We start from the raw sequence: 26,542 nt of genomic DNA on the forward strand, positions 1-26,542 counted from the left end.
GCCTGGAATTCATTGTGTAGTCTCAGGGTGGCCTTGAACTCATGGAGATCCTCCTAAGCGCTGGGATTAAAGGCGTGTGCCACCACACCTGGCTTAGGTTGTTTTTTAAACAGTTTATCTCATAAAAATGTAAACCCAGGGGACTAGAGAGATGGCTCACTGTTTAGGTGCTTGCTAGTAAACCCTAAGGAGCCAGGTTTGATTCCCCAGTACCCACATAAAGCCAGATGCACAGAGGTGGATGCATGTGGAATTAATTTGCAATAGCTAGTGCCCATTCATTTTTTTCTATCTTTCTCTTCTCTCTTCTCTCTGTCTCAGCTTGCAAATAAATTTTTAAAAATATTTTTTTTAAATATGGGGTGGGGCTGGAGAGATTGCTTAGTGATTAAGGTGCTTTCCTACAAACCCAAAGGACCTAGGTTCGATTCCCCAGGGCCCCCATAAGGCAGATGCACAAGGTGGTGCATGCATCTGCCCTGGTACTCCTATTCTGTCTCTCTCTTCCTTTGCTTCTCAAAAAATAAGTGAAGCCGGGCATAGTGGCACACGCCTTTAATCCCAGCGCTCTGGAGGTAGAGGTAGAAGGATAGCCATGAGTTCAAGTCCACCCTGAGACTACACAGTGAATTCCAGATCAGCCTGGGCTAGAGTGAGACCGTACCTCAAAACAACCAAAAGAAGGAAGGAAGGAAGAGAAGAAGAAAAAGAAAGAGAGAAGAAAAAAGAAAATATAAAATAGAAAAAAATTTTTTTAATGTAGGGTGGAGAGATGGCTTAGCATTAAGGTGCTTGCCTGCAAAGCCATTGGACTCAGGTTCACTTCTCCAGGACCCACATAAGCCAGATGCACAAAGTGGTATATGTGTCTGGAGTTTGTTTGCAGTGGCTGGAGGCCCTGGTATGCCCATATTTGTTTTCTGTCTGTCTCTCTTTCTCTCTGTGTGTGTCTATCTCAAGTACATAAATAAAAATAAAATATTTTTTAAAAATGTAAACCTGGGATGAGGTGGTAGCTTAGCAGTTTAAAGTGCTTGCTTATAAAGCCTGCTGGTTCAATTTCCCAGTACCCACAGAAAGACGCACAAACCAACACACATTTTGAGTTGATGTGCAGTGACAAGAGGCCCTGGTGCACCCATTTTCTCTGCTTGCTAATACATAAACATATTTTAAAATATAAAAGAGCACTTTTATATTTTAGACCACTGCAGACTCCTAGAACCCACATACAAAGCTAGACATGATCATGCACATCTTTAGCCCCAAATGATTGGGACATGCCAAATGAAAGCTGCAGCTCTAGGTTAGAGACTCTGTCTCAAGGAAATATGTGGTTGTGTGATACAGAAGGGCACGCAATATTCTCTGGCTGCTGCAGGCATGTCATGCACTCATCTGCACACATACCCATATACCACCATGCCACACATACTATGCACAGACACATGCCAAAAATAATGCTAGCCCTGTAGATTGTTAGTAAATTTCTTTGACTTTTGAAATACTGCCCATTTTTAAGAACTTTCACCTTAAAAAAAAAAAAAATTAGGCTTCTGGCTGGAGAGATGGCTTAATAGTTAAAGGCACTTGCCTACAAAGCCTATGGACCCAGGTCAGGTTCAGTTCCCCAGTATCCATGTAAGCCAGCTGCACAAAGTGGCACATGTGTCTGGAGTTTGTTTGCAGTGGCTAGAGGCCCTGGCTCGCCCATTCTCTCTATCTGCCCCTTTCTCCCTCAATTTTAAACATTTTCCGTGATTATAAAAAGTATCCCATGATAATACCCTCTCCCCCACTTTCCCCTTTGAAATTCCATTCTCTATCATATCCCCCTCCCCATCTCAATCAGTCTCTCTTTTATTTTGATGTCATGGTCTTTTCCTCCTCTTATGATGGTCTTGTGTAGGTAGTGTCAGGCACTATGAGGTCATGGATATACAGGCCATTTTATGTCTGGAGGGAGCACGTTGTAAGGAGTCCTACCCTCCCTTTGGCTCTTACACGCTTTCCGCCACCTCTTCCACATTAGACCCTGAGCCTTGGAAGGTGTGGTCGACATGTTACTCAGTACTCCAGTCACTTCTTTCCAGCACTATGATACCTTCTGAGTCATTCCAAAGTCACTGCTATCTGAAAAGAGAAGATTCTTTACTCAAAGTGAGAGTAGCGTTAATATAAGGGTATAAATATTAAGAGAAGTGCTTACTGGGCAGTTTGATAAGCATAGTATATACATTTTTCCAGACATCAGCAGATGTTACACTTGTAGGGCTCATGACTACCCCTGTTTTAAGTTTTCAGTATCAGGGATGTTTTTCCCCCATAGAGTGGGCCTCCAGTCCAATTGGAGGGCAGTTGGTTTCCACCATGACAGACATGCCACTATTGCACCTGTTGGCTCATTTGGCCTGGCTGGCCAATTATAAGGCTTGCAGTGTCCATTGTTGAGTATCTTCACTGGTGGTATCTCTTTCTCCCATTGAACTGCATGTAGAATGGCTTCTTCCAGCTTTTTGTCAGCTGGTCTACATGGAGGAGGTTATCAGCTCAGTTCCAGCAGGATTTTTCAGTGGCCTTGCAGCCCAAGTATGCCGAGTCTTCAGTAATAACTCTCAAATCTTTTTAAGAATTAGGTTTCTTAAGGTTTTTTTATGTAGTGACTAAAATTCTTACTTTCAGTGGACAGTCCTATGAGTTATTAGGCACATGCATGCTCTACAAGTTGTAAAATACTCCATCAGTTATGTAGAAACTCTTGTGTCCCTTTGTAGTCATTCTCTGCTCACTTGTGCCCATGATAACTACTTATTTTTTTTCCCCATCATTTTGCCTTCTCCCAGACTGTCTTGTACATTGAATCGCATAGTATATGGTTGTGTGTGTGTGTGTGTGTCTGTGTGTGTGTGTGTGTACATATGCACATGAATTGTCCATAAGTGTGGAGGCCAGAGGAGAACTTTAGGTGTCCTTCTTTATTGCTCATCAGCAAATGTCCTTGAGCTGGGATCCCTCTCTCAATCTGGAGCTGCCATTTTTGGTCAGCAAGATCTAGCAATTCTCCAGTCTTCTCACACCCCACTCCCACTAACTGGGGTTACAGACATATATAGCCATGCCCAGCTTTTTATGTGGATTCTGGGGGAATTGAAGTCTGATAATCTCAGGCCCTCATGTTTAAGTGACAAACATACTTAATACCTGGGCCATCTCCCTAGCCACATGTGTGTAGCTTTTTATGCAAGAGTAGATATTATGACCACCAGATCCTCTAACAATATCACTGTCCCTTAGGGTGTGTGGTGCCCCACACCCTTAATCCTGTCAACAAGGAGGTTAAGATTTCTGGTCTGGTGAGGGTTTCAAGCCAGTTTGTGACCAAGTGAGACCCTTCTCTAATGTACAACAGAAGAGGAAGCAAAGCCATTATAAATCAAGAAGCAACAAATAACAAGAATATAGCTTATTTAAGAATGGCAAATCTGACCAGCCATCAGATTTAACATATAATTTATCCTGATATGGAAGGTGTGAGAAGTCAAAGAAATATAGAAGTGGCTTTCATTTGTGGACTACCTGCTTGTTTTTTTGTTTTTTTTTTTTTTACTTTCTGAGTACATTTTAAAGCAAAAAATAAAAAATGTAAGAACATATATATTTGATGGATTGAATGTGCTGAAAACTAAAATGTAATGATGTTTCACATTATTATTATCTTTCAAGAATATCCCAATTCCAACCCTAAAAGATTTTGCAAAGGCTATGGAAGCCAATACACATGTGAAGTATTTCAGCCTTGCAGCTACCCGAAGCAATGACCCCATTGCTATTGTAAGTATACTACTATTTTATTTTTAAATTTATTTACTTATTTATAAGGAAAGAGAGAGAATGGGCACATGAGGGCTTCTTGCTGCTGCAAATACACTACAGATGCATGTACTTCTTTGTGCATCTGGCTTTACATGGATACTGGGAAATCAAACTTGGACCATCAGGCTTTGCAAGCAAGCATCTTTAACCACTGAGCAATATCTCCAGCCCAGTACAGTACTATTGTTAACATTGATAATATCCAAATTATGCCTACATATCTGGGTATGCTATAGTGGGGTTAAACTGTGACTTAATTTTATTTTGGCTTTTGAAAGAGTTTCATGTAGCCCACACAGGCCTTGAACTAGTTATGGCCTTGATGCTATGTTGCCAAAGATGACCTTGAACTCCTGATCTTCCTGATCGTATCTCCCAAGTATTGAAATTATAAGCACATGCTGTGCTTAAAGTGTAATTTTACAGTCAAATACTGTACCCCTTTAAACTGTAATTTTGTCAGCTAGATTTAGTCTTCTTTTTTACAGTTAGTATTTTAGCTCATTGTAGGACAATACATTTTCCTATATTTCCTTTTATTTATTTATTTTTATTTTGAGGGAAGGTCTCACTAGTGTTTTTTGCTTGTTTTTCAAGGTAGGTTTTTCACTCTAACACAGGCTGGCCTTAAATTCATGACCCTTCTGCTGTGGCCTTTCAGTTTGAATTTTTTTTTTTAAAGCAAATGGGGAGTGGCATAGTGTTTGGAGCCTTATCCCCCCCCCACACACAAAACAGGAATCATGTAGTATATGTTATTCTGTAACTAGATTTTTTTCACTTAATTGTGTATCTTAAACTGAAATAGTGTATCTTAGAAATATTTCCATATTACCTAATTGAACCACCTTCTGTTTAGCCCATGCTAAAGCCAGTTTACACAGTATTGAGTAATATGTATATATGTATGATTATATGTATGTATTTATTTAAGACAGAATGGGAGTGCCAGGGCCTCTAGCAACTACAAACAAACTCTAGATGCATGTGCCACATTGTGCATCTGGCTTATGTGGGTCCTGGGGAATTGAACCTGAGTCCTTTGGCTTTGCAGGCAAGTGCCTTAACTACTAAGCCATCTCTCCAGTACTTGAGCAATTTTTTAAACTTAAGATCATCTCATTCTTATACTGAGAACTATAGTAACTTCCCATTTTACTAAGAATTAAAAATCCAAAAATTGGCTGAAGAGATTGCTCAGTGGTTAAGGTGCTTGCCTGCAAAGTGTAGACTTGGGTTCAGTTCCTCAGTACACACATGTAAAGCTGGGTTCAGAAAGTGTTGCATGTATCTGGAGTTAATTTGCAGCAGCTGAAGGCCCTGGCATACCCATTCCCTCTCTTTTTCTCTATCTGCTTGCAAATAAGTTTTTAAAAATATTTTTTATAGCCATGCATGGTAGCATACACCTTTATCCCAGCACTTGGGAAGCAGAAGTAGGAGGATCACCATGAGTTAGAGGCTACCCTGAGACCACATAGTGAATTCCAGATTACCCTGAGCTAGAGCAAGACCCTACCTCCAAAAACCAAGATAAATAAGTAAATTTAAAAAAATATATACATATACATATACATGTACATATATATATATAAAGAAAGAAAAAGAGAGAGAATGGGCACTCCAGGGCATTTAGCTACTGCAAACAAACTCCAGATCTCCAGATGCATTTGCCCCTTTGTTTGTTTGGCTGTGTTTTTTTTTTTTTCTGGCCTAGGCTGACCTGGAATAGTCTGAGTGGCCTCAAACTCATGGTATTCCTCATATCTCTGACTCCCAAGTGCTGAGATTAAAGGAGTGTACCACCATGCCCAGCTTTTTTTTTTTTTCATGTGCCACTTTGTACATCTGGCTTTACATGGGTACTGGGGAATTGAACCCTGGTCATTGGGCTTTGCAGGGAAACAACTTAACCCCTGAGCCATTTCCCCAACCCTAAACTCACTCTTCTTTCCCCTCTTCTCATTCTTTATTCATTTATATTAATTAATCAATATAATGTTGATTCAGCACTAAACAGAATGCCTAGCATTGTCCCAATATGCCATGAAAGGTGTAATGAATGCATCTTAAAGACACCATTCCTTAGGGAACTTAATATCTAGCAAGCACCTTGTTCTCCATAGTCTTCCGGCTCTTGTAGTTCTACTCATTCTGTTCTGCTTCAGGCATTCCTTTTTGTCACTGCCTTGAGAATTAGCTTAGCCTATAGTTTATTTACTCTTTGGCTTCACAGTGACCCAGTTGCAGCAGGACCCAAGTAAGTACAGACTTCTAAAGAGATACTGATGAAATTAGTTACATATAAATATGAAAGAACATGAGAGACGTAGGCAAAAGAAGCAGGAGTAGAAGATATGTGAATGTGAGAATGTGAATAGGAGTTGAGAATGTCACCAATAGGACATTACCTGTGACCAAAAACTCTTTAGATTATTATGTAGAACAGTGTGCATATGATCAGTAAATACATATCAGACCTGTGCAGTATTGTGTCAAGCTGAAACAATCTCATATATGTGTTTATGGCATATGCACCAAAAAAATAGGTGCTATCAAAGTTTAATCTCTCCCCCCTTTTTTTATTTCAAGGCTTTTGCAGATATGCTGAAAGTGAACAAAACACTGAAGAGCTTAAATATGGAGTCCAACTTCATCACAGGAGCTGGAGTCTTAGCACTCGTTGATGCCTTAAGAGATAATGAGACACTGGCTGAGCTCAAGATTGACAACCAGGTCAGGATTGTACAGAGATGTCCCACTGCTGAGAGAAGAGTAGTCAAAGCCCCTAATGAAAGATGATGGCTGTAGGATGAAAAGACATTTGAGGCATTCATGATATTAATGCATAGGAAGGCGAAGACAAAGCACTGCTCCCTAAGTCAGTTTAAGAGAGTTTAGATGGCTGGCTGTTTTGAATTGGGAGAACTTTTACATGTGACTTAGTTCAGTCTTTTTTTCAGTCCTGCGGTAATCCACACGGTAGGTAGATTCTATCTGTAGTGTTACAGTCATAAGTGTGTAAAAGATGAACAGAACTGGTTTAATGAGAGAACAGCAGAGCACTCCAATGCCCAGTTGCTTTGAGGGCATAGAACATTGCCCAGTAAGCACAGTACTGGTGCTACAATAATCCAAGCTCACCTAACCCAGGTGAACTGTATTTTTTTTAAAGACTTTTTTTTTTAATTTTTTTAATTTATTTATTTGAGAGCGACAGACACAGAGAGAAAGACAGATAGAGGGAGAGAGAGAGAATGGGCGTGCCAGGGCTTCCAGCCTCTGCAAACGAACTCCAGACGCGTGCGCCCCCTTGTGCATCTGGCTAACGTGGGACCTGGGGATCCGAGCCTCGAACCGGGGTCCTTAGGCTTCACAGGCAAGCTCTTAACCACTAAGTCATCTCTCCAGCCCTAAAGACTTTTTAAATTCATTAATTTGGGAGAGAGAGGGGCAGATAAAGAATAGACATACCAGGGCCTCCAACCAGAAGTAAGAAACATAAACATGGCCAAGCATGGTGGTGCATGCCTTTAATCACAGCACTTGGGAGGCAGAGGTAGGGATCACCGTGAGTTTGAGGCCACCCTAAGAGTGACTCCATAGAGAATTCCAGGTCAGCCTGGACTAAAGTGAGACCCTACCTCAGGGAAAAAAGAAAAAAAAAAAAAAAGAACAGAACAGAAAAGAAAAAGGTACAAACATTAAAAATATTTCCAGGGGCCTGGACAGATGGCTTAGCCATTAAAGCGTTTGCCTGCAAAGCCAAAGTATCCCAGTTCAACTCTCCAGGACCCATGTAAGCCAGATGCACAAGGGAGCGCATATATCTGGAGTTTGTCTGCAGTGGCTGGAGGCCCTGGCATGCCCATTCCCTCTCCACCAACACCCCTCGCCTCTTTCTCCTTCTCCCTCTCTCAAATAAATAATATATTTTTAAAAGATATTTCCAGGGGCCTGGAGAAGATGGCTTAGCAGTTTTAAGGCATTTGCCTGCAAAGCCAAAGGACCCTGGTTCAATTCCCCAGGCCCCATGTAAGCCAGATGCACAAGGGGGTGCGTGTGTCTGGAGTTCATTTGCAGTGGCTGGAGGCCCTGGAGCACCCATTCTCTATTTTTCTCTGCCTCTTCCTCTTTCTTTTTCTCTCAAATAAATAATTTTTTAAAATATGTATTTCCATTGCTGGGCATGATGGTACACACCTTTAATCTAGCACTTTGGAGGCAGAGGTAGGAAGATCACCATGAATTCAAGGCCATCCTGAGACATAGCACATTTCAAGTCAGCCTGGGCTAGAGCAAGACCCTACATCAAAAAAAAAAAAAAAAATCTATCCATAAGGGGCTGGAGAGATGACTCAGCAATTAAGGTGTTTGCCTGCAAAGCCTAATGACCTGCGTTCATTCCCCAGTACTCACATAAAGCCAAAGTGGCACATGCATCTGGAGTTCATTTGCAGCAGCTAGAGGGCTTAGTGTGCCCATTCTCTCTGTCTCTGCTTGCCAATAAATAAATATTAAAAATATTTCCAGGCTGGAGGGATAGCTTAGCATTAAGATATTTGCCTGCAAAGCCAAAGGACCCAGGTTCGATTCCCCAGGACCCATATTAGCCAGAAGCACAAGGGGGCGCAGCATCTGGAATTCGTTTACAATGGCTGGAAGTCCTGGCACACCCATTCATTACCCTTCTTTCTCTGATAAATAAATAAATATAAAAAATATTTTAAAATATATATATGTGTGTGTGTATATGTATTTCCATCCACAGTGGCTATTTGAAAAAATATCTCCAGTTCCTTAAAAAGATAATTGGGGGCTGGAGAGATGGCTTAGAGGTTAAGGCATTTGCCTGTGAAGCCAGAGGACCCAGGTTCGATTCCCCAGGACCCACGTAAGCCAGATGCACAAGGTAGCGTATGCATCTGGAGTTCGGTTACAATGACTGAAGGCCCTGGTGTGCCATTCTCTCTCTCACACACACTCCCTCTATCTCTCTCTAGGAGGGGTAAAAAGATAACTGGTAGGGGCTGGAGAGATAGCTTAGCACTTAAACTGCAAAGTCTAAGGACCCAGGTTTGATTCCTCAGTATCTGCATAAGCCAGATGTACAAGGTGGTACATGTGCCTGGAGTTCGTTTGCAGTGGCTGGAGGCTCTGGCACACACATACACACACACACACTCTCTCTCTCTGAAATAAATAAAAATAAAATATTTTAAAGTTAAAAAAAATTTTTTTTGCTTTTTATGTATGTTATAGAAGTTGGAAATATTTAAAGAGATCAACAAAACCAACTTTGCCTTGAAAGTCTTTAAGTCTTGATTTACCAAAAAAATAAAATAAAAGTGTAATTCTGGTTTATTTATAATATTTTTTGTTTCTAACTCTTCAGAGGCAGCAATTGGGAACCGCTGTTGAATTAGAGATGGCCAAAATGCTTGAGGAAAATACAAACATCCTTAAGTTTGGATATCAGTTTACACAACAGGGACCCCGAACCAGGGCAGCCAATGCTATAACAAAAAACAATGACTTAGGTAAGACATTTATGGTATTGAATCATGTTTCTGAATTATGACATTAGGCTAATTGGGGGAAGATTTTAAAGTAAATTTACCGAAGAAAAGTTGTTTGTTTCCAAAATCTGCTTAGTCTTCATACAGATTGAGTTTAAACCAAGCCAGGTGATGATCATCGAATCTGTGATAGCTTAGCTTCTGAGACAAATGTACTTGATATCTTTAAGTGAAGTTTTTATTATTGATTATAAATTAGTCTTTACAGCTATTAAAAAGACAAAATTTTCATTGTAACAGGAAAGAATTTCTTCCCTTTTATCAAACAGACCCAGCTAGAAAGTCAGTTTTGTTGATGAATATAGAATAAGTAGGTTTAACCTAAGGTTTATTATTCACTTTTTAAGTTATAGTATTTGCCACTGAAATACTTGACAAGATGCATTGTAGGCAAGAAACAAAGTTAAGTCTTCTCAAAGGGGAACACTTTAAAGTTATATAGTTCTTTTAGTGGTCAGCCATATTGAATTTGTATTGTTGTAAAGTTCCTGGAGCAGAAAAATAGAGCTTCATTCCTTTAATCTACATTTCTATGAGCTATATTACTTAAGCCCTTCATGTCTATGTTTGACTAGTTTCCCATAGGAAATTTTAGCCACTTGCTTTTTTTGTTTGTTTTGTTGTTTTTTGAAGTAGGGTCTCACTCTAGCCCAGGCTGACCTGAAACTCACTCTGTGTTCCTATACTGACCTCAAACTCAAAGAGATCCTCCTACCTGTCCTTCCTGAGTGCTGGGATTAAAGGCATGTGCCACATGTCTGGCATGCCTGGTGGGTATTTGTTTGTTTTTGAGGTAGAGTTTCACTCTAGCTCAGGCTGACCTGGAACTGCTATTTGCAAAGTCTTGGCAGTTGAACTCTTCTACCAAGCCGATTGTGACAAACACTGCCCAGGTCCTATTAGAAAAGAAATATCCATTGTTAGAGTGAGGGAAGTTTGAGCAGGCAGAAGATGAGGGGTGAGAATGATTTTCTAGGCTACCGTATGTCCACATTGAGCAGTTGAGTGGCTGTTCACAGTGTGCTATGGAAGATGAGGAGGCCATGGTGGTCTGACAAGCAAAATTGGAAAGAAGCAGACAGCTTTCTGCTGGGAACGTGCTAGCCTCAATCATGCTCTTTCATTCTGATCGAAACTAGATTTGCAGACATGAATCACAAGTGTGAAATGATAATAAGGATATTTCTGGAGCAGTGAACTGCATAGGTAAAGGCTAAGATTTGAAAGCAAGTTAAGTTATTTGTATGCTGAAGACTCTCAAAGCATGATACAGGTCTAGAATAAACTTGCATATGTGCTTTTGAAAAGTGATGTCAAGCTGGGCTTGGTAGTACACACCTTTAATCCCAGCACTTGGGAGGCAGAGATAGGAGGATCACTGAGGGTTCAGGCCATCCTGAGACTACAGAATGAATTCCAGGTCAGCCTGGGCTAGAGTGAGACCTTACCTTGAAAAAAACAAAAAAAAGGTGATGCCAGCACATTGGGGGAAGTACTAAAATTACATCACAAATAATGTAGCAGCAGCCTCAGGTCACTGGGATGAACTTCCAGATCAAGCACAGTTCATGGGAGGAATGGCATTTACTGAAGCTTACAGATTCAGGGTGAGTTCCATAATGGCAGAAGAAGTTGTGTTCCCCCCTTCACAAATCCAAGCAGAGAGCAAAGCGGCCACCACCAGCACCAGCAAGCACACTCCAGGAACTCCAGACAAAGCTCCAGCATTTTGTATATCTTTAGACTGGAATTCCAAATCCACCCCCACACCTTAGGGCTGGACCCTAGGATCTGCCATAGTGATGCCTCCTCCAGCCAGGTGGCTGGAGATCTAAATTACAAGCTTTAATAAACTGCTGAATCAGTTGGGGGACATTCATTCAAAACACCATACTCCACCCCTGGCAGAATTCTATTGAGTCCAACTTTAAAGTCCCCTGTAATCTTGATGAACTTAAGATAGTTCCAAAGGTCTAAGTCTCATCTGAGATTTAAGATTTTCTCTTAGCTGTGAGTCCTGTAAAATTAAATAAGTGATGTACTTTCAACATACAAAGACATAGAGTAAACATTTCTAACTGCTATAAGGCATAACAAAGAGAGACTAGAACAATGCAAACTCAGTAACCATCAAGCAAACATAAAATATCTGCAGTTCAAGTCCAGTGTTATAACCAGTGACCAGTGAGGATCTTTGGAATTTCTAATTCCGCTCCTCCAGCTGGGCTGAATGGCCAGGGAAAACATCCATCCTGAGCCAACAGCACTCCATGGTAGCTCTTACACAGCCCTGATATATCTAAAACATCTTCACATCTCCATGCAAACCACAGTCCATCTTCCGATGGCTCCACTGGCCTATCAGGGTACTACGCCCTGCCTCGTGCTGCATCTCAGCAGCAGCTCCTGGAACTGTGTGCACTTCATGACATACTCCATACATTTTTAATGCTTCCAAAATCAATACCTGCTGTACAAGGACACAACCATATTCTTAATTCAGGGATGATTTAAATTGTGACCTTGAGCAGCAGGTTCCTTCTTTTCAAATCTCCTTTCAAAAGATTGTATTCCTACCATTCATTCTCATGGAAATCACCTCAGGCATTCTCTCCACTGTTTTAATGTGAAACAGTTGGCTGTCTTCCTTCCAAATGCTAATATATTTGACAAAAAGTATCTTGAGTAACCTAAAATCAGTCTCTTGTGCCAGTAAATTTGAAACTTGTTTGAGTTTTTCCAACTTAAAATCTTAAATCTCCTAGTCCCATATCTTTAGTCAAGCACATCACTTCATTACAGATCTAAACTTAATCATACTGTCTGTCTGGTCATGGGCAGCTGAGTGCAGCCAGCCCTTATGCCATTAGCCCAGTTCTAACAAAATCCTATTCAGTTTTCCCTTCCCCTTAGAAAGTTCATAAGCCAAGCCTCCAAATACAGTTCTCTCTGCACTTAGCATTTTTAAACTCATCAGAATAGTCCATAATACTTGGCTTACCACTCTGGAAGACATCTTCAATTGTAAGCACCAAGTTTTCCATTCCTCCAGTGCATAAGTTCCAAAAGGTGAAAATCCACATGGTCAGATTCATCTCAGCAACTGTACCCCACTCCTGGTACCAATTCTGTAGCAGACAGCTTCAGGTCACTGGGATGAGCTTCCAGACCATGCAGAGTTTGTGGGAGGAATGGCATTTATTGAAGCTTACAGATTTAAAAGAGAAGTTTCATAATGGCAAAAGGAGTTGCACCCCCCCACCACTACCCTTTCACAGATCCAAGCAGAGAGAGAGCAAAGCAGCCACCACCAACCCAAGCAAACACTCTTTAGGAACTCCAAACAATGCTCTAGCACTTTGCATATCTTCAGACTGGAATTCCAAATCCACCCCCATACCTTAGGGCTGAAACTCCTATGATCTGCCCACAATGACACCTCCTCCAGCTAGATGGCTGAAGATCTAAACTACAAGTTTTGTGGTTGAGGGAGGGGTTGCTTTGTTTTGTTTTGTTTTTGTTTGTTTGTTTTTCCCCTGAGATAGGGTTTCACTCTAGCCCATACTAGCCTGGAATTTACTATGTAATCTCAGCGTGGCCTCGAACTCATGGCGATCTCCTACCTTCACCTCCCAAGTGCTGGAATTAAAGGCATGCAACACCAGACCCAGCTTCTAATAAACCCCTGAATTAGTTGCAGGAAATTCATTCAAACCACCACAAAGAACAACCTAGAGTTTTTAATTTTATATGGAGACATTTAAGATCCATTGTAAAAACAATTTTCATTACTCTTTCAGAGATAAGAAATGAAGTTAATTAGGAATTAATCAGAATTAACTACTGATGAAGTATCAGGAATTATTTTTATCAGTGCAGTGGGTTTTGGAAAGAAGTTGGACTAGGTCCAAAGGGATTGTTAATAAAGGGAAAAAAATAAACTTGTTCTTTAGAGGACATACTGCAGTGCTGGACAATCACCAGGACACCAGTAACAAAAGTCAGAAATGGCATTTTGCCCATCACCCTCTGCTGTGCTGTGCAGCAGCTGTCACCTCTTTTACCTGTTCCCAGCGTGTGTTTACAGTGCCCACTTGTCTCTGCCTGTGGGTGAAGGCAGGAAACCTGGGAACCTTGCTTTCTGACACAGAGTCTCTTGGCATTATCAATTTTCTCCAGCTTGCAAATGGGGCTATATCTGCTCTTTGTTGTTCTCATTTTGATAACATCTTTTTCCTTCCTCTCATTTTTTTTCTTACTCTCAGCTATTCATTGAAATAATTCTACCTACTTACCATCTCTCCGGCTAAGAAGTGTCACATATATAACAGAAAAGAGGTTATATGGTATACAGACAATATTCACTTGTCTTGAGCCTTGTAAGATTTGTCTTTACACTTACTAACTGCATAATCAAATTTTTCTACTGCCTTTTTGTTTGTTGTATTTTGTCCTATATCTCTTGTCTATATATAACTTCTTTTTATAGCATGCATTTTAACATCTGAAGTGGTTTGCCAATAACAGCCAGACCCTCACTAAAGAATTAATCCAATGTTTTACTTTCAGATATCACTATATTTTTAAGACTGTTTATATGAGCTGAGTTTGCATTTGGAGACTTGGATCTCCTTGGTCCCTGCCTTTTAGTAGCTCATTACACACTGGAAGCTTTTTTGTTTTGTTTTGTTTTGTTTTACGAGGTAGGGTCTCACTCTGGTCCAGGCTGACCTGGAATTAACTATGTAGTCTCAGGGTAGCCTCAAACTCACTGCGATCCTCCTACCTCTGCCTCCCGAGTGCTGGGATTAAAGGTGTGCGCCACCACGCCCGGCTCCACATGAAACTTATTAATTACCATAGACTGAATGAGAGTCGGGCAGGTATTGAATAGATAAGAGCAGCTACTTACTATCTGTGGCTGGAGTCAGGCCAGATGCAGAAACATCTAGTTTCTCTGTCACATAGCCAGTATGAAGTACAAAGGTAGCACATCTGACTCCAAGTAGCCAGTTTACGCTGAAGAAAGGCAAATCCTCTATAGTAGTCTAATTGACTTTTCTCAGCCCTAAAGAATGGTGGACCTTTTATAATTCCACCATGGTAGTAGAAACCAGTATTCTGATCTAACCACTTGCTGCATGAGAGCATGGCACAGTGCAGCCTGTCGTGCCTTTAATCACACAGCTAGAGGTACCATTTTCTTTCTGGCACAGAGGGTGAGTGCTGGAGAATGCACTGTAGAAAATGACAGCCTTGATTTACAGTGTCATCACTGCTTGTAATTTCTGCTCTTTCCTCTGAATAGTGGTCTCTCCAGTGCTAAGGTATACTCTTAGTAATCATACTCGGGGCCAACAGGTGAGGCAGCAGGTACCACAGTCTTGAGTCTAAAGACCTTAGTGGAGTGCTGGGTCACCAGGCATGAAGAGGCTATGGGTCCTCAGATACATGCACTGTGTTTGTTCATCAGCCAGTCTGAGATTTTCATTACTTTGTTTGTTTTGGTTTTTCGAGGTAGGGTTTTGCTCTAGCCCAGGCTGACCTGGAATTGATTATGCAATCTCAGGGTGGCCATGAACTCATGGCAATCCTCCTACCTCTGCCTTCTAAGTGCTGGGATTAAAGGCATGCCACAGCCCACCTGGTTCATTACTTGTTTTGTTAGAGACCTAAATTGGTTCACTTTGTAGAAGACAAGAAAAGGAAAATTTGGAAAGCAGTAGCAAGTCACTTATGTTTCAAAATGACAAAAATGGGGGAGAGAGAGATGGCTCAGCAATTAAAGGCACTTGCTTACAAAGCCTGCTGGTCTGGGTTTAATGCCCCTAAACCCACATAAAGCCAGGTGCACAAAGTGGCACATGTGTCTGGAAACTTTTGCAGTTGCAAGAGACCTTGACAGACCTAATTCATTATTATTTCTTCTCCTCCTCCTCCTCTTCCTTCTTCTCTCCCCCCCCCCGAAAAGAAATTTTAAAAGAAGAAATAGCAAATGTTTTTGATATTTTTTCAAACTAAAGAAGTACATTATAGTATCTAACCAGATCATGAAAATACTTTTAGTATTTTCTAATCCTAGCTGCCTGAATTCCATTGCAGAATTTAATGCAGTAATTTATTGATCATTTTGAAACATGTGCATGCATTGAATGCTGACCATGTAGCTGCTGTGTAAGCACAGATGTCTGAGCTTAGGGCATGTGGTTCTTGTTGGGAAGCCTCTTGATCCAGGCCAATGACATCATCTTTATTTTATTCATAGTTATATGAATTGGAAACATACATTTTGTTTTTGTAAAGCTATTATTTACAGAAACTTCTTATAAGCAAGTTAACATTTTAAAAGCAAATAGGGGTTTCTAATATGTTTTATTTTTCTCACAGTGCGCAAGAAACGAGTTGAAGGAGACCACCAGTAAATATTCCAAGGTTTGATCATTGGAAGACTTCAGAAGATCAACAAGGACTCATTTTGGTGACATCAGATGTAAATTTTTCCTAGGTAGAAGGGAAAAGACTGGAAATCTTTTTTAACTGTCTGCATTATTTTCCTAGTTTAAGTTTTCATTTTCAAATTGTAAAATCGGTAGTAAGTAATATTTTATATTTTGAAGCATTTCTACTTTCTACTGAAATGTTTTATTCTAGCTTAATTGAATGGTTTTTAGAGTCATAGGGGAAAAAATACAATTGTAAAAATGTTTCAGGCCGGGTGTGGTAGCACACACCTTTAATCCCAACACTTGGGAGGCTGAGGTAGGAGGATCACCATGAGTTCAAGACCAACCTGAGACTACAGAGTGAATTCCAGGTCAGCTTGGGCTAGATCAAGATACTATTCAAAAAGCAAGACAAAATAAAAAATATTTCAGAAGTTATATACGTACAACAACTTGAACATCTTGAAGACCAAACTTTTTAAAAACCAAAATGGAATATTGCTGATTCAGAATGACTGTTGCTCCTTGTTACATATATGGCACTTAGAGGCTTTCTTTATTCTATAACCTGGAGTGCCCCCTCCCTTTAAAAATACATGAATTTGGCAAGAGTTTGTTTTTTCCTTATTAAGGAAATAAAAAGCCAGAATTTTAACAGATGGTTCAAAATCTGGCAATGCATTTGGAAGCCACGGCAGACCTCGGAGAGGAAGCAGCCATATGTGCAGTAAAGCTGCTGTACTTGACTGAGTGCCTCAGCGACACTTGTGTGTTCTGACGAGTCATCAGTTCTGCCAGGTCATGTACCTTATTTTCAAAGTATAGTTTGAGCTAAGATTATTACAATATTTCAATTTAATGTGGGCATTACATTTTTTTTAAAGCTAATGGTAAAAACCATGTAAAGCCAGGTGTACTGGTTCACTCTTGTAATCCTTGCACTTAGGAAGCTGGGGAAGGGGAATCACCATGATTTCAAATTCAGCCTGAGCTAAATATGCATTCCAGGCCAGCCTGGCCTATAGACTGAGGCCCTTTCTCTAAACAAAAAACAAACAAGCCAAAAAAGAAAAAAAAGTATATGGGGCCGGAGAGATGGCTTTAGTAGTTAAGGTGCTTGCCTGCAAAGCCAAAGGACCCAGGTTCAATTCCCCAGTACCTATGTAAGCCAAATACACAAGGTGGCACATGCATCTGAAGTTTGTTTGCAGTGGCAAGAGGCCCTGGCACTCCATATTCCCTCCCCCCCCCCCCGAAATTTAAAAAAAAAATTTTAAAGAAAATTAACTGGTAGCGTATAAATGACTTCCCACTACACAGTGTGGGTGGTGAGAAGTTACATGTACTGTTCACTCTATGCAGTGCAGAATTTCATGGACAGTATTTAATCCCCACTATACATTTTCTAGCCACTATGAAAACTGCTCTTTAGAATTCCAATTTTAGTAGATGCTTCCTTTCATCTTGCACTATTTTTATCCACACCGTATAAAAACAGTTTACATAGCAGAAGTGGTCTTTATCGCCCTTGAACACTGCTGTGTTAGGCAGAACTATATGAGTCTGCATGCCCACTGTGTTGCTAGATGACTTGTATCTGTGCTGACTTGTGCTCCTCCTACAGCAGGATTGGCAGAGGCATTCACAGCTGCAGAAGAGAAGAGGCTCCAGTAACCTGGCCTCAACAGTTCAGGCCTAGGCCAGGTGTGGTGGCGCACGCCTTTAATCCCAGCACTTGAGAGGCAGAGGTAGGAGGATCACCGTGAGTTTGAGGTCAGCCTGGGCTACAGGGAGACCCTACTTCAAAAAAAAAAAAAAAAAAGACATCAAAATAAAAGAGAGACTGATTGAGATGGGGAGAATGGAGTTTCAAAGGGGAAAGTGGGGGGAGGAAGGGTATTACCATGGGATATTTTTTTATAATCATGGAAGCTGTAAGAAAAAAAGGAAAAAGAAAGTTCAGACTTAGCTGGATCCTTTACAGAAAGACATTTCTGAGTAGGTGGTTTATTGTTAGCTAAAACAAATTGCTTAAACCTTTTAAAATGGAATTGTTAAACATCTGTTACTTTGGCTTCAAACAGTAATGTAGCTTTTGCAATTCGTTTATGACTTATCAGCATATTTGAATAAGAGCATTTTGCTTACTCCATTCCAGTTCTGTTCTGTGATATATATATAACCAAAGAAAGATTTCTTAGCTGGGCATGGTGGCATGGGCCTTTAATCCCAGCACTTGGGAGGCAAAGGTAAGAGGATCACTGTGAGTTTAAGGCTACCCTGAGACTACATAGTGAGTTCCAGGTCAGCCTGGGCTAGAGTGAGACCCTACCTCAAAAAAAAAGAAAGAAAGAAATATTTCTTTATAAGTAACTTTAAGCATCAACATTTATCCAATTAAATATGCAAAATCTTTCAAGAATTGTAAGGGAGAACATTGTTTACATTAATCTTTAAAAATCTGGCACCTAGCTGGGCATGGTGGCACACCCCTGTAATCCCAGCACTCAGGAGGCAGAGAGGTAGGAGGATCAACATGAGTATGAGGCCACCCTGAGACTACATAGTGAATTCCAGATCAGCCTGGGCTAGAGGGAAACCCTACCTCAAAAAAAAAAAAAATCTGGCACCTAAGGGAGGTTGCTCAGTGGTTAAGGGTGCTTGCTTCCAAAGCCTACTAGTCTTAGTTTGATTCCCCAGTATTCATGTACAGCCAGACACACCAAATGGTATGTGTGTCTGGAGTTTGTTTGGAGCAGCAATAAGCCCTGATCCATCCTCACTCAGATAAACAAGCAAACAAACAGAAAATATAAATATCTGACACCTCTTAACTTTTTGGTAACTTTCAGATTTTTAAATTGCTCTGAGATTTTTATAATACAATAAGGTTTTGAATAGTTTGATTTTTAAGTCAGAAATTTTTCTAAAACTTCAAGTTTTGTGATGTAGTCAATTGAAACTTGTTATCTAACAGAATATATTCTTTGCATTTTTAAGTTGCTGCATATTCTTGTTTGTCTCAAGCTCTAATTTTTCCAGTATAGTCCTATGAAATGGTGACTATTAAGAATTCAATATTAGTGGATAATAATACTTTGAAAATGGATTTGGTGCTATACACCCGTAGCTAAAACCTACTAAAAATCTAAAGAATAAGTGAAATGCGTTTTCTAAAGGTGCCTTTTATTTAAAAAACCAAATAAACATTTCATGTTATGTTAGTTATCACATTATTTCAAGGAGAATTAGCTACACATACATAGACTTTCAAGATTGTTTTTCAGCCAATCAGTTATGATGTGCTTTTCTTTATAACAGGGATCCATGATATAATAAAATTCTAAAAGGAAAAAATATTTTTATAAAATCTTAAGTCATGTTCTAGTCTTCATTATGGTTAACCTTTGTTGCCAATAAAGTAAGATGAAATCATTAAGTTGCATAAAATTTTAGAGTTTCCCAGACTAACTTTTTCACTATACAGTCAGGAACAATACTGTTCTTTCCCAACAGACCCAAGAACTATGATTTATCTGGATTTTATTTGTGAGACCTGTACTTCCCAGCCTTCCTCCTTCACCAGTGCGGCCTCACTATTAAAACAGTGTTAGTAGAAGACATGGTGCCCAAGAGAATAGGACACATGGGTAAACGAGAGATAGTTCCTGTTGCTGCCAGACATGGATATGAGCTCTTGGATCCCAGCATTTGTAAAACATCTTCATCTCTCTCAGATCATTAATGTTTCTAGATGGAGCTCTAAGACTTGCTTGCCAAACAAATCAAAGGACCTTCCCTAACTACCTCTAAATTTGAAAAAGTTCCATCCATATGCAAAGATTTTTTAAATTTTCTTTTGTATTTTATTTTATCTATTAGAGACAGAGAGAGAGAATGGACACTACAGGGCCTCCAGCCACTGCAAATGAACTCCAGATGCATCTGGCTTACATGGGCTCTGAGGAATCAAACCTGGGTACTTTGGCTTTGCAGGCAAGTGCCTTAACCACTAAGTCATTTCTCCAGCCCTGGCAAAGATTTTTATAATTGTGTCATACTCTGATTTGTGACAAGAATACTATTTGTTGTATCATGTTGATTTCTGCTATAATTCAGTTCCATGAATCCTTTATAACAACTGAACAATGTAGAATTTTTTTATGACAAAATATTGCAACATTTTATTAGTTTTAAAGTCTACCTTGTAGTCTGATCATTCAGAGGGGTCAACCTTAAGGGCTACTAACAATATACTAAGTAAATTGATTCTTATCAGCTACATTATTGTCTTATTTTGGTTTCTTACTTTTGCCATGTATTTTTAGAAACCCTTCATTGATATGCAAAGGACTGAACTTACCACACCTTCTTTAAAGGCTAGGTAAAATAGACTGTAATACAATAAAGTTCATACATTTTATTTCATCCTTAGAAGTTGTAACTCTTTTCTATAGACTTCTGTGTGTGTGTGTGTGTGTGTGTGTGTGTTTTAACAAATGTGTTTTTATTTATTTATTTATTTATTAGACAGAGAAAGAGGCAGACAGAGAGAAAGAAATAATGGTCACACCAGGGCCTCCAGCCATTGCAAACGAACTCCAGACACATGGGCCCATTGTGCATCTAGCTTATGTGGGTCTTGGGGAATCAAACCATCCATGGTCCTTAGGCTTCAGAGGCAAAAGCCTTAACCACTAAGCCATTTCCCCAGCCCCATGTGTATGTTTCAATGCAAAACAAATAACTGGCATAAAATCTCTCTTGTCAGGCATGGTAATACATGCCTCTATTCCCACCATTCAAGAGACAGAGGTAGGAGGATTCCTGTGAGTTCAAGACCATCCTGAGACTGAGGGAGGGCTCTCCACCAGATATTGCCAAACAGTGATGTATGGGACCTTGTCAGGATTCCCATCCATAATACCTTTAACTTGGTAAATGGTGGGAAGGTGGAAGATGGCCTCCCTCCAGCCATCCCACATTGAAAGTCAGCCATTCATTCCTGCAAAAGATAGTTAGTGTTTCCACCTGTACTGTTAAACCCAGATTGTCTTCCAGGTGTTAGAAATCCTTGAAGTGTGACTGGACTAGGTCTAGTGGGGTGGAACTCACTGCCTGTCCCCATGGTGTCTCACAAGAAAGTAGAAAAGGACAAACACAGACACCGAAACAAACCTCCAGTGGAGTGAAAAAGAAACCAAAACGATGCTGATGGCAGCGGCCTATCCCGTAAACAGGCTCCACCAGACAGGCATGACCTGTCAGTATCTATCAAAACCAGAGTCAGACTGGAGCTCTCCTTCTCCAACAGATGGGGGTCTGGAACGTCCTCGGAACCCACTTGCCTGGAGGTAATAATTGGTATATCCACCTGACCTTTGTGGGCCTCCAGATTGTGTCCAGACACCAGATCTACCAGAAAAACAAAGACACACCTTACAGAGGAATGCCCCAACTCACTGGTGGAGAACCAATTGCTTCCTTAGAAACACTGCCCTTATCGAGTCCGGGGGGGGGGGGGGGGGGAAGGACTCCAGCTATCCCGGATGAGCCCCCAAATGTAAGGGTCTGAGAATCACTGAAGAAGACCCCAAACTCTCATAGTATGTAAAAGCAAAGAGTGTTTATTCTGCAAAATCAGCCAGTATGCAGGCATCAACCATTCATACAAAATGGTGCCCCTAAGAGGAGCATGCAGGCCCCTTTTAAGCACAGCTAAGGGAATCTTGGAGGGTTAGGTCATCTTCTAATGTGATTGGCTAAGCAAGCAGCAGTTACATTTGTACACCTTTGATTGGCTGTGGTCCATATTTTACCATCTTTGGACATGTTTTAGAGACTTTGCAGGAACTGATTTAGCCTGGGAGCTCACTATCTTGGGCACGTCTTTTTTTGATCATAGTCCAGAGGTATTGCAGGTACTGACTCAGGCCCCTGGGTAGCTGTCTTCCCTGGCCTCATGTCAGGGTTGCTGTTGATTAACAGCCCTTTATTCATGTTTTTTTCCCAGAAGTCTTGCCTGCCTCTCCAGGAAACTGAAAATTAGGCCTAGCTGTAAACTGGAGCAAATTTGATCCTCTCAAAACTATATAGTGAATTCCAGGTCAGTCTGGGCTACAGCAAGACCCTACCTCAAAAAACAAAGGTGGGGGGGGAGGCTAGAGCAATGCCTTAGTAGTTAAGGCACTTACTTGTCTACAAAGCCAAAGGACCCAGGTTGGATTCCCCAGAACCCATGTAAGCCAGATGCACAAGGTGGCACATGCATCTGGAGTTCGTTTGCAGTGGCTAGAGGCTTTGGTGTGTCCATTCTCTATGTGTGTGTGTGTCTCTGCCTCACTCTATCAAATAAACTAATTTTAAAAAATCTTTCATATATCCAGATATTCATATATCCAGAGTAATTATTTCATATTTTATTTTTATTTATTTATTTGAGAAGAAAGAGAGAATGGGCACACCAGGGACTCTAGCCACTGCAAACAACTCCGGACACATGTGCCAGCCCCCCTGTGCATCTGGCTTATGTGGGTCCTCAGGAATCAAACATGTGTCCTTTGGCTTTGCAGGCAAGCACCTTAACTGAGAAGCTATCTCTTCTGCCCCAGAGTAAACTTAAGAACAAATTTTTAGTGATTTTTAAATGATATTTTTATTATTATAGCCCATAACCTAGAAAGCCTGAGTAAAATCTCACAAAGGTACCAGAGGCATGGAGTTTGTTAGTTGTCATCTCTCCGTATGGTCATCCCAGCAGCTAGACTATTTACACTCTTAGTCGGAAATACCTAAGCAAAATAAAAATCACTCCCAATGCAGAGTTCTCTACACAATTCCTTATTACTCAAGTGTGTTCATTTCAGTTACCATCAAGAATGAATGCAGTTGAGTGTGGTGGCGCACACCTTTAATCCCAGCACTTGGGAGGCAGAGGTAGGAGGATCACTGTGAGTTTAAGGCTACCCTTGACTAAATAGTGAATTCCAGGTCAGCCTGGGCTAGAGTGAGACCCTACCTCGGAAAGAAAAAAAAAAAAAAGTGAATGCAGTTCAGTCCATGTAGAGCCAACGCATGTAGGAAAGGAGCGGGGCCAAGACAGATGGTGGTGCAGGTGGGGCTCTGTACTCGCTGCAGTGGGTCACCTGTAGTCCTCCAGCCCTGGTCACAGTACGGGCTCCAGGCCTCGCTCTCCAGCAGCATGCTGTTAGCCCGTCCATCACTGATGGTTGATGCTAGTCTGGTGCTTATGTTTTATTCCTCCAACTTTCCTTCATTAGCTATCTCCACTTCAGAGCTCCACTTCACAGCTTTCCCTACCACCCAATTTAAACTTGTGCCCATTCTAGCCCACAGGCCTATCATTCTTTTACTTCTGATTCCTCTGATTTACTTAGCCAAAGCATTCTAACAAAACCCATGGCCTTTGTATACTGATTCAAGGTGATCCTGGTAGCCAAGGCAGAGCTGTATGTAACTCCAGCTGAAAACCTGAGAAGTCTGGCCACTCAGACCCTTATAGCAGTATCTTCTCCAAAGTGATTAAAAGTGGCATAACCAACTGGAATCATTAAGTACAGGGGATAAGGAGTTGCTTAGTTTTTCCTTTGTCTAGCATGGTTCCATAGAACCCTTTTTATGTGTTGGTACTGATGCTCCCACTTTGTCCCATTATCCAGCAAAATCCCTTTTTAAAAAGGACTGACAGGGTTGGAGAGATGGCTCAGTGGTGGAGGTTTTTGCTCGCAAGCTCTGTCATCCAGGTTCAATTCCCCAGTACCCACATAAAGACAGATGGCACATGCATCTAGAGTTTGCTTAGAGTTTGCAGAAAGCCCTGGCGGGGCCCAGATTCCTATTCTCAGTATATGCATGTGTGTGCACACACAGGCACATCTCTCTCTGTCTCAAATAAATTAAAATATATTGTTTAAAAAAGGATTGACAGGCTGGAGAGAGTCAAAGCCATTATTGGCACTTGCTTGCAAAGCCTGAAGACCCAGGTTCAATTCCCCAGTACCCACGTAAAGCCAGATGCACAAAGTGGCACATGCATCTGCAGTTCATTTTCTCCCCTCTCTTCTCATTGGGCTGGGCTGGAGAGATGGCTTAGTGGTTAAGGCACTAGCCTGTGAAGTTCAATTCCCCAGAACACACCTAAGCCAGATGCACATGGTGGCACATTTATCTGGATTTCATTTGCAGTGGCTAGAGACTGTGGTACACCCATTCTCTCTCCAATAAATAAATATAAATCCTTCCCCAAAATATGGTACCCTTTACTGCCTGCCACACAAGGACACAACAATCTTGCTGTCTGGATGTCAACTTCAAGAGACCATCTTGGGAGCAGAAACAGCCCTTACCACAGCATTTCTGTGAGCATTCAATTTTGGATTTCCCAGCCTCTAAAATTGGTAACTCCTCGCAGTTAGATCCTTTCAGGGATTTGTTGTTTTCATTTTTTTGTAGCTAGTAAATACTAATTACGCTAAACCATAAAGTTTTAAGGTCTGAGGACTGGGGAGCCCTGGGTATCAATAGATGTGGTATCTAATTTCAAATGGCCCTCTTATTGTACCTCTCGTGGCAGAGTGAAAGGCAGCAAGATCTCTCCAGGTGTTGCTTGGTGGGTAGGTTTAGCATTTTAGCAATTTTTAAAGAATTTATTGCCAGATGTGGTAGTACCCACCTTTAATTAATCTCAGCACTCAGGAGGCAGAGGTAGGAGGATCACTGAGTTTGAGGCCAGCCTGGGACTACAGAATGAGTTTCAGGTCACCCTGGGCTAAAGTGAGACTCTACCTCTAAGGAAATAAATAATAAATGTTTTATCTCTGTTCAAGGAAAAGATAAGGTGGTAGTTTGGGGGATGCTATAATTTAATTTTTTTTTAACTTTAACAATTTTTTTTTAATTTTTTTTTTTATTTATTTATTTGAGAGTGACAGACAGAGAGAGAAAGACAGATAGAGGGAGAGAGAGAGAATGGGCGCGCCAGAGCTTCCAGCCTCTGCAAACGAACTCCAGACGCGTGCGCCCCCTTGTGCATCTGGCTAACGTGGGACCTGGGGAACCGAGCCTCGAACCGGGGTCCTTAGGCTTCACAGGCAAGCGCTTAACCGCTAAGCCATCTCTCCAGCCCAACTTTAACAATTTAAAAGAGAGAGAATGGGTGTGCCAGGGCCTCCAGACACTGCAAAGGAACTCCAGATGCATGTGCCCCCTTGTGCATCTGGCTTACGTGAGTCCTAGAGAATTGAACCAAGATCCTTTGGCTTTGCAGGCAAATGCCTTAACCACTAAATCTCTCCAACCCCTTGTAATTTAATTTTGAGATAGGGTCTCATTATGTTCCCTAGGTTGGCCTCCAACTCCTGGACTTAAGTAAGTTTCTTGCCTCATCCTCTTAAGCAGCTGGACTACAAGTGTGTTCCACCTTGCCTAGCTAAGCAATAAGGTTTTATTGGTGGTGGTGGTGGTGTTTTGTTTTTTTGTTGTTGTTGTTTTGTTTGTTTGTTTTCAAGGTAGAGAGAATCTCATGCTAGTCCAGGTGGACCTGGAATTCACTGTGTAGTCTCAGGGTGGCCTGGAACTCATAGAAATCCTCCTACTTCTGCCTCCTGAGTGTTGGGATTAAAGGCATGTGCCACCATGCCTGGCTAACAATAAGTTTTTTACTTGGTTGTTTGAAGATTGTAGGCTTGTCTGCTTAAAACGTTTTTAAAACATGTATTACTGGGGGAAGTATCTATCACTGGCTGCAGAAAAACACTCAACAGACTGAGGCATTGGAACCACTAGTTCAAGGTCAGCCTGAGCAACACAGGGAGACCCTGTCCTGAAAAGTGGAGGGAAAACTATGCACACACATAGCATAAAAACTGTGTAATTAATTACAGTACAAGCTTTCTTTTTGAGTCTTTTAGATGAATTATATTCACCTTTGGTTGTGTTTAAACATGAACAAATCTTTATTATAGTGCACCATTCCTTGTTACAGTAAGTCAGATATTTAAATACATTTTGTTCTAAATGGTAGTATGCTAAAATATATTTTACATGCTTTATGTTACATCCAGTTTTATTAACTATGAAGGCATTGAATTTTATAACTCATGTCAATAAAAAATATCCACCCGGTTCTTAACAATGAAATTTCTTTCAGGTTGGTCAGAACAGGTTATTTCATTGTTTTAATACACTTACTAGGTTACCCTGTTAAGCCCTATAAAACTGACCATTGGACAAGAAAGATGGCTCAGCAGCTAAACGTGCTTGTTTGAAAACCCCGATGGCCCAGGTTTGATTCCCCAGTAACCATGTAAATCCAGATGCACTAAATGGTGCATGTGACTGGAGTTCATTTACAGTGTCTAGAGGCCCTTTCTATCTCAAATAACTAATAAAGGAGAATTGAACATCTTTACATCAGTGCCTAGACTTGTCCATAACACATTTCACTATTGTTTTTTTTTTTTCCTTTGGTGGATGGATATGGGTGATTGATGAGAGATGTCTTTGCTTAAATATAAAGGTCATCTGTAGTAGTACCAGGTCTGACTTCCATCAGGTCCAGAATGGACTCTTATCACAAGACCCTGCTTTGAATTTGCTGAATCACTTCATTTTATGAACAGACAAGGC

At 40.8% G+C, this 26,542-nt stretch overlaps 1 protein-coding gene across 2 annotated transcripts in view; it reads left to right on the forward strand.

Moving 5' to 3' along the window:
- The window catches only part of Tmod3 (tropomodulin 3), a 59,172-nt gene extending 42,192 nt beyond the window's left edge, over positions 1-16,980 (forward strand). For both annotated transcript variants that reach the window (XM_004662476.2, XM_045161045.1), the window contains 4 exons: positions 3,724-3,831; positions 6,466-6,609; positions 9,269-9,413; positions 15,840-16,980. In XM_004662476.2, coding sequence (XP_004662533.1) covers positions 3,724-3,831; positions 6,466-6,609; positions 9,269-9,413; positions 15,840-15,874 — 432 coding nt within the window. In that variant the 3' untranslated portion in view covers positions 15,875-16,980. The remainder of the gene's footprint in view (positions 1-3,723; positions 3,832-6,465; positions 6,610-9,268; positions 9,414-15,839) is intronic.
- The last annotated feature ends 9,562 nt before the right edge of the window (positions 16,981-26,542 follow it).

The sequence above is a fragment of the Jaculus jaculus genome, chromosome 10 (assembly GCF_020740685.1).
Source record: "Jaculus jaculus isolate mJacJac1 chromosome 10, mJacJac1.mat.Y.cur, whole genome shotgun sequence".
Classification (NCBI taxonomy): domain Eukaryota; kingdom Metazoa; phylum Chordata; class Mammalia; order Rodentia; family Dipodidae; genus Jaculus; species Jaculus jaculus.